The sequence below is a fragment of the Chaetura pelagica genome, unplaced genomic scaffold (assembly GCF_000747805.2).
Source record: "Chaetura pelagica isolate M959 unplaced genomic scaffold, ChaPel_1.0 scaffold107, whole genome shotgun sequence".
Lineage (NCBI taxonomy): Eukaryota > Metazoa > Chordata > Aves > Apodiformes > Apodidae > Chaetura > Chaetura pelagica.
Window position 1 is genome coordinate 860676 of NW_009953979.1, and position 7836 is coordinate 868511.

The 7836-nt window shown below is 56.7% G+C and overlaps 1 protein-coding gene across 1 annotated transcript in view; it reads right to left on the bottom strand.

Annotated features, from left to right (window-relative positions):
• CLU (clusterin) overlaps positions 1-1507 on the bottom strand; it is a 7895-nt gene extending 6388 nt beyond the window's left edge. The window contains exon 1 of the mRNA XM_010002213.1: positions 1378-1507. Coding sequence (XP_010000515.1) covers positions 1378-1507 — 130 coding nt within the window. The remainder of the gene's footprint in view (positions 1-1377) is intronic.
• Positions 1508-7836: the final 6329 nt, after the last annotated feature.

Sequence of the window (7836 nt, forward strand, 5' to 3'; positions counted from 1 at the left end):
GGGGGGGGCAAGCTCTGCGCTGTATAGGGGACATGGGGGTGCGTGAGGGGGGTAAACCCTCCTGGGAATGTATAGGGGACATGGGGGTGTGTGAGGGGGGTAAACCCTTATAGGGGACATGGGGGTGCGTGAGGAGGGTGCATTCCTCCTGGGAATGTATAGGGGACATGGGGGTGCGTGAGGAGGGTGCATTCCTCCTGGGAATGTATAGGGGACATGGGGGTGTGTGAGGGGGGTGCATTCCTCCTGGGAATGTATAGGGGACATGGGGGTGTGTGAGGGGGGTGCATTCCTCCTGGGAATGTATAGGGGACATGGGGGTGTGTGAGGGGGGTGCATTCCTCCTGGGAATGTATAGGGGACATGGGGGGTGCAAGCCCTGGACTGTATAGGGGACATTGGGGTGCAGGGTCTCCTGGGACCACGGGTGGGACGTGGGGTACATGTTCTCCCAGGACCATGGGTGGGATGGTCCCCACTGGGCCCTTGGGTGTGATTTGGGATGTGTGGTCTCCTCATCCCCCGTGGTGCTGGTGTGGGGGTCTGTCCTCTCTGCCTCTGTTCCCATGTCAAGAGTCGCGGGGGGGTGGGCGCTGGCCTGGGCCTGCCGTGGCCGTGGGGGAGGTGGGTGCAGGCTCTAGGTGTGTGGGGGGGGCTGGTGCTTCACCCAGTCCCCTCCATTCCCCACCTTTCCCAAGACTTCACACCCCACTCTGCTTCCCACAGGCCCACTGCCTACGGAAGAGGGGACACCTCTGTGGATGAGGAGACATCTCCGTGCAAGAAGGGACATCTCCGCAGAAGAGGAGACAAAAAGCTCTGGAGCAAGCAGCCATCTTGGCTGTAAACTTTTAGCCATCCTCCCCCTGAGGGAGGCCGGCCCCAGCTTCCTCCTCCTGCCTCGGGCAGCCCTTATAACCCTTCTCTTGCCGGTGCTGGCACAGAGGAACATTCCTTGGTCCTACCACAAGCCCCTGCTGGTGCCGTGATGGTGGGAGGTGAAGGCCAGCGGGGTGACACCTCGTTTTGTTCCCGGTTTTTCCGAGCGCTGGCCCGACTGGGGAGCAGGAAGGAGAAGCAGAAGGGCGGTCTTCTCACCTCACAAGCCGGGATGCTTATCCAGGAGAATGGTTGCAAGCCCTGGGTGGAAGATGCTGTGCCCCGAGAGGAACTTGCTGGAATCTGCCAGACCCAGCACCCTGGTAGAAGTAGGGGGCAGTTGCTGTGGCACAAGGCACAGCTGAAAAATGGCAGTAAGAAGCTCCAGGCTTTTCAAAGAAGTGAGGAGAGACAATGTCCTGAAATGCCAGCACATGCTGCTGAGAGATGCACCAAGCCAAAGAGAAGAGCACCAGCACCACCAGAGCTGCCAAGGACCTGCGAAAAAGTCACCGGAGGTGGAGAAGCCCAGCAGGAAGAGCAGGTGGCCTTGGTGACAGCGTTCAACATCCTCAACATGGACCCATGTGTCAAGGAAGATGGTCAGAAAGAGCTGATTGTCAGGCATGATGCACAGGGTGGGGAGGTGCTGAGGGAATGTGGTGGCCACAGGGATGAGATGAGTCAAACTCATCTTCTGGTTGAGGAGGGAAGGACCACAGGCTCACCCCAGAGCCTTGGGTTGTGGGTGGAGGACAAGGATGCTGCCACCACCCCTCGAGGGGAAGGGCAGGACTTTAACTGTCCCTCAGGAGAGGGAAGGGATGGGGAGGTGCTAAGGGGAGGTGGTAGCCACGGGGATGAGGTGGGACAAACTCAACTCCTGGATAAGGAGGGAAGGACCACAGGCTTAGCCCGAAGCCTTGGGTTGTGGATGGAGGACAAGGATGCTGCCATCACCCCTCGAGGGAACGGGCAGGACTTTAACTCTCCAGAGGGAAGATCTGGGGAGGAGCGGAAAAGGCAAGTGTGGGAGAAGCTTTATCACCTGGGAGAGGACACGGCAAGGGGGGGAGAGAGGTCCACAAGGGACCTGGCAGTCAGGCTAACTGAAACCAAAACATACCCTACAGAGACAGGGAACAAGAGCGACTGCCTGAAGCAGGGGGAGGGGGGAACAAGATCCAAGGTGGGCAGCTTTGAGGTGGTGGATGCTTTGATGGATACCCATGCAGATGTCACCAAGATGGTGTACTTTGCTGTGGTCCACAATGTCCCTGTCTCCGTTGGTGGGGATCAGCACCTCCCCACCATACCAGAGCCATTTGAGAACGAGCAGATCTGGGACGACCCTGATAACCACCTCCTTGATTCTTATGACTTTCTCTATGATGATAATGACCTCCTGGATGATGATGATGATGATGACCTCCTGGAGCAGGGAAGTCCACCAGCTATGCCTACGGTGCAGATCTGTTGTGCCAGTGTGGCCAGGGATGAAGAGTGGTGGAAGAAGAAATTCCCAGGCGTGTGGGCGCAATCTAAGATGGACTGCGGGCTGGTGTTGGGGGAGGTGAAGGTGACAGAGAGCTTCCAAAGGCAACCCCCACTTTCAGCAGATGATGAAGAGGCAGTGGAGAGTGACCTGCAGGAACTGCTGAAGGAAGGCGTGGTGGTGAAAGGTTCCTCTGTCCACAACAGCCGTTTAAAACTCACCCGAAAGCACGGGAAAACCCGCCTGGTGCTGGATTGCAAAGTTTTCGGCAAGGCCACCAGCAAGCCAGTGTCTCTGGACAAGACCAAGCTCATCACAACCCTCAGTCCTGAGAGCAGGTACTTCTCAGTGGTGGATCTATCCCGTGCCTCCTTCGCCATTCCTTTGGAGGCAAGCTCCAGAGCCAAGTTTGCCTTCACCTTCAAGGATCAGCAGTACTTCTTCACCCGCCTGCCCCCGGGCTTCCAGGGCACCAACTCCATTGTGCACCAGCGGGTGGATCAGATGTTGTCTCAGTTGGCCCCAGAAGACAGAGCTTGGGTTATCTCCTACGTTGATGACATCCTCATCGCTGGGAGACACAGATTGGAAACCAGAGACCGGACGATCAGAGTCCTGGAGCTGATCCAAAAAACGGGGTTTAAAGCCAAGTTTGAGAAGGCACAGCTTGTCTATCCCAAGGTGGACTACCTGGGGATAACCATTGGGCCTCAGGGGCGAGAGATCCAGGCTAGCAAGCTGGAGGCCATCCTCAAGGCCTCCCCACGGAATGCCAAAGATCTCCTATCCCTGCTCGGGAAGTTCTTGCAAGATTACATCCCTGGTTACTGGGAGCTGGCTTGGCCACTCCATCTGCTTGCCACAGGGCAAACCAGATGGAGCTGGGGACCGAAGCAGGAACAGGAGCTGAAACGCCTGAAAGATGCTCTACAGGCTGCTCCCGCCCTGCGATTTCCAAATAAATCCCAGCCCTTCGTGATCAGGTTAATGATCCGCAGACGGGTGATAGGAGCCACCTTGCTGCAGGAGGACCATCACGGATGTCTGGTTCCAGTGGGACACACCTCCTGCATGCTGAAGAAGCACCAGATCTCCTACCTGGTGCAGGAGAAGGAGTGCTTGGCAGCCATCGAGGCCATGAAGAAGTTTGAGACCCTCATTGAGATGGCCCCCATCCTGATAGAGATACCCCATTCCCCTTGGAAGTATCTCGTAAGGGGCAAACTGTTGCTGTTGAACCAGCACCCAGGGCAGTGGAGTCTGCTACTGGTTAACAGGGGGGTGATGGCCAGGGGACCTCAGCCCGCGCTGGGGCAATCTCCCGACCCCCCGATCTGTGTTGCTCCCCCCCTCCAGCAACTGTCCAGCTGCGTCCCCAAGGCCGACATCTGGTTCACGGGTAGCAAGCAGATCGGTTCCGTTACCTACGCTGCCGTCAACTTAGAAGAGCGCTGGCTCCTCGGGGTGGCCAACGTTCGCTATGTGCCATATGCTGAGGTGGTGGCCCTCCAGCAGCTCCTGGACCGCCACCACTGCTCCTCACCTCTCTACTTCTACACCAGCCGCCGGTCCTTGATGAGGAGGTTCCAACGTGACATTGACGAGTGGCAATGGGGAGAGTGTGCAAGCTCCAGCCAGGATGTGTGGCCAAGCATCCTGCAGTGGGTCCACAAGAACCCTGGGATCCTGCACGTCAGATTTGTAGGAGGAAGCCAGGACCCGGAGGAGACGAGATGGAACAAGGAAGCCCACAGAAGGGCTGGGGTCCTATCTGATGACAATATCTTGAAGAGTGGGTGCTTTTGGGAGCCTTCCAAGCACGAGAAGCAAGAAATTGTGGCCCAGTGTCACAGCTGGTGTCACGAGGGGGTGGACGAGACATTCATCAGGATGTTGCAGGTTGCACCATGGGGAAATAGCTACAAGCAGGTGGCTCGTTGGGTGCAGAGGTGCCTGAAGTGCAGGGAGGGAGAGGGCAAGGTCCCACCGCAGCGGGTGGAGGGACCGTGGTCGCTGCTCCAGTTAGAATGCATCAGTAACCTTCCCAAGACCCCAGAGGGACACTGCTCCCTCTTGGTGGTGGCGGATGAGTTTTCAGGATGGGTGGAAGCCTTCCCCATGCGGGGAAGCACGGTGACAGAGGCGGCCAAGGTGCTCCAGGAGTTTTTTGCCCAATATGGGACACCTCGTGCAGTCCGCTTGCTGCATGTGCCCCGTTTCCTCCAGGATACCATGGAGCAGGTGAGAGTCAGAACCGATGTGGAAGTCCTGCAGCCTGGCCAGGCTGGATCTGTCACGGCATCCCTGGAACAGTTGGTCCGAGGGGCCGGCAAGGAGTGGGCAAAGGTGCTCCCTCTGCTTCTGGGGTGGCTCCGATCCGTACGGGTGCAGCCAGCAGCGCTCAGCTCTTTGCAGATTATCCCTGGCATCCCGTTGGAGGTGTGGGAACACAGTGATAAGCACCCCCCCCAGGACAACGTTCTCCACTGGCTCAGCGAGCTGCAGAAGGATGAGACCGGCTACAAGCATCGGATCAAAGCAGCTTCTTCCTGAGGGACTGCCCAGATTGGGATGCTCTGTAGCCTCCATGCCCTCCCACATCCTCCTGGTGTGGGGGGAATGGGTTTACTTGGCTTACCTGGGGGGGCTTTTGTGCAGGACTGAGGGGGCTTTTGGGCAGGATTGGGGAGTCTTTAGGACTGGAGGATCTTTGGGCAAGATTGGAGAACTTTTAGGTAGGACTGAAGGGTGGGTTAGTACTGGGGGGCTTTTAGGTGGGACTATGGGGGCTTTTAGGCAGGGTTGGGAAGTTTAGAACTGGGGGGCTTTTAAGCAGGATTAGAGTGATTTTAGGCAGGATTTGTGAGCTTTTAGGGAAGACTAAGTGCACAAGCTCTTGCTACGATGTTCAAGGATGGGGAGGGAAGATGAGTATACTGCTTTTGACTGGGATGGAGCTGATTTTCTTTGTAGCCATCCAGCACAGCACTGGGCTCCAGCTGTAGCCCCAGCAGTACCAAGAGTACTGGGAGGGTGTTGCCATCCCCAGTCTCGTTGGGCTTGGGGACAGCTAAGCCAGCTCAGGGCCTTGGGAGATAGTGAGCAGTGGCCTTGGCATAATTTGCTATAATTTCTGTTTTCCTCTTTTTCCATTTATCTTTCATGTATTAAATGTTTGTGGTTTTTTTATCTTGACCCACAAGTTTTCTTGATTTTTCTCTTCCTTTCTTTACTGGGTCTGGCTGGGTTAGGGTTAAATTTCTCTTCAGCAGCTTGTGTTTTGGGTTTGGGCTTCCAACAGTGTTGATAAGGGAGAAATTTAAACTGACAAGGTCTTATCTGCTTCTCCCACACATCAAGGTTCAACAGTCTGCAGGAGTGCTGGAGGAGAGAGGGGTCACCTGTATCCAACCCCCAAGTCTCCACCCCCCTTAGTGACCTCCCAGTGGTCTGGTGCTCCTCAGGGTCTTCTTGCACCTTGAACCCTGGGGTCAGTTTTGGGACCTTCACAATCAGAAGGACATTGAGGGTCTGGAGCGTGTCCAGAGAAGGGCAGTGGAGCTGGGGAAGGGTCTGGAGCACAAGTCTGATGAGGAGCAGCTGAGGGAACTGGGGGTGTTCAGCCTGGAGAAAAGGAGGCTGAGGGGAGACCTTCTTGCTCTCTGCAGCTGCCTGAAAGGAGGTTGGAATGAGGGGGGGTTGATCTCCCAAGGAACAAGTGATTGGGCAAGAGAAAATGGGTTCAAGTTGTGCCAAGGGAGGTTTAGATTGGATATTGAGAACAATTTCTTCAAGGGTTGTCAGGCCTGGCCCAGGCTGCCCAGGGCAGTGGTGGAGTCCCCATCCCTGGAGGGATTTCAAAGCCCTGTAGCTGTGGTGCTGAGGGACATGGTTTAGTGGTGGCCTTGGCAGTGCTGGGGTAACGGTTAGACTAGATGATCTTAAAGGTCTTTTCCAACCAGAACTTTTTATGATTCAAAGGTTATGGGTCTGTATCCTTCTCCATCCCTCCTGATGGCTCTCAGGTTGTAGCTCTCCAGGCCCTTTTGCTATTTGAAGTAATAGAAAACACTTGGATTGGAAAGGGCCCTTAAGATCATCGAGTCCAACCACTGAATCAAATGAAGGATGATCACAAGCCCTGGGGCTGCACAGACCCTGAGACCCCCAAGCTGTGGTCTGTGAGCTGGCTGAAGCCAGAGGAGCAGGGAAGTTGGAGCTGTGGGCTCACCTGGGGACCCTCGAACAACAGATCTGCACTTGACTGCAGGATCTGAGGCATGGCAGGTAGCCCAGGGGCTGGTAGCCCAGGGACTCATGGCAGAGACCCTTCTGCCACTCCAGCAGAAATATATTTAGTGCTTCTGAGGTGAGCTGGCAGCCTGAATGTTGAGTCAGCAGGGACACAAGGGTGACTGCGGTGATGGTTTGGCACCAGCGTTTCTCTGGCTGATAGATCCCATAGGGAAACAGCCATGAAAATAGCTGGAGCCAAAGGAAACTGGGATGGGCTGGGTTGGACATCTCTGGATGGGCTCCACTAGCTGTGAGTCATCAGGGGTGGTCTGAGGGAAGAGCAGGCACAAGGATGAGGATGGTGAGGAGGAGACCCCGGTTGCTGGCAAGCATCTGGCAGTGTGAACCCCCAAAATAAGTTGGGGATGTGGAAGGACACAACCACGGGGAGAACATCACTTGTGGGGCTCTGGGGGTTCAACATTCACGGTGATACTTGGTGTGTTTTCAGGCATAACGTGGTGGGGAAAGTTTGGGATGGAGCAGAGAGGCCCCAGAAATGCTCCAAGAAATGCTCCAAGGGGGTGGCTGCAGGACCCAGAAACATGCAGTGTGGATGTCTGGGTGAGGAGGGGAAGGCAGTCGCTGGGTGTGGGATATTACGGAAAATACACCCCAGATGGGAGGGACAGACCTGGGTGGGCGAGAGCAGGGGCTGTTGCAGGAAGGGGCGGGGAAGCAGCCTAACACAAGGCCTTGGTGGGGACGGGCCACCCATGTTCCTGCCCCACGTCCAGGGACAACACCCAGGACCCCAGCCCCACCTCCCAACGTGCCTACCCCAGAGGCATGTACCCGACTTCCCAATCCTGACCTCAGCCCCTCATCTCCCTGAGCCAGACTCCTGATCCACGCTGCCCTTGGACCCCATTTCTGGACCAGGACCCCTCTCCCTGGAGCAGAACCCTTCTCCCCAGGCCAGGACCCCCTTTTCCAAACCAGGACCTTCCTGGACCAGCACCCCTTTCCCCAGCCCCTCCCAAACCCGAGCCAGCCCGGCCTTGGGCACGACGTGGGACATTTGTTAGTCATTAGGGCTGGAGGGAAGGTGGGCGGGCGCGGGACCAGCCTTTCTCCTCCAGCACGTAGATCCCATCCCCTCGGCCTCCGGGGGCACCGTCCAGCCTGGCCCGGGTCGCCCATCCCCCTCCCACCCGGCCAGAAGC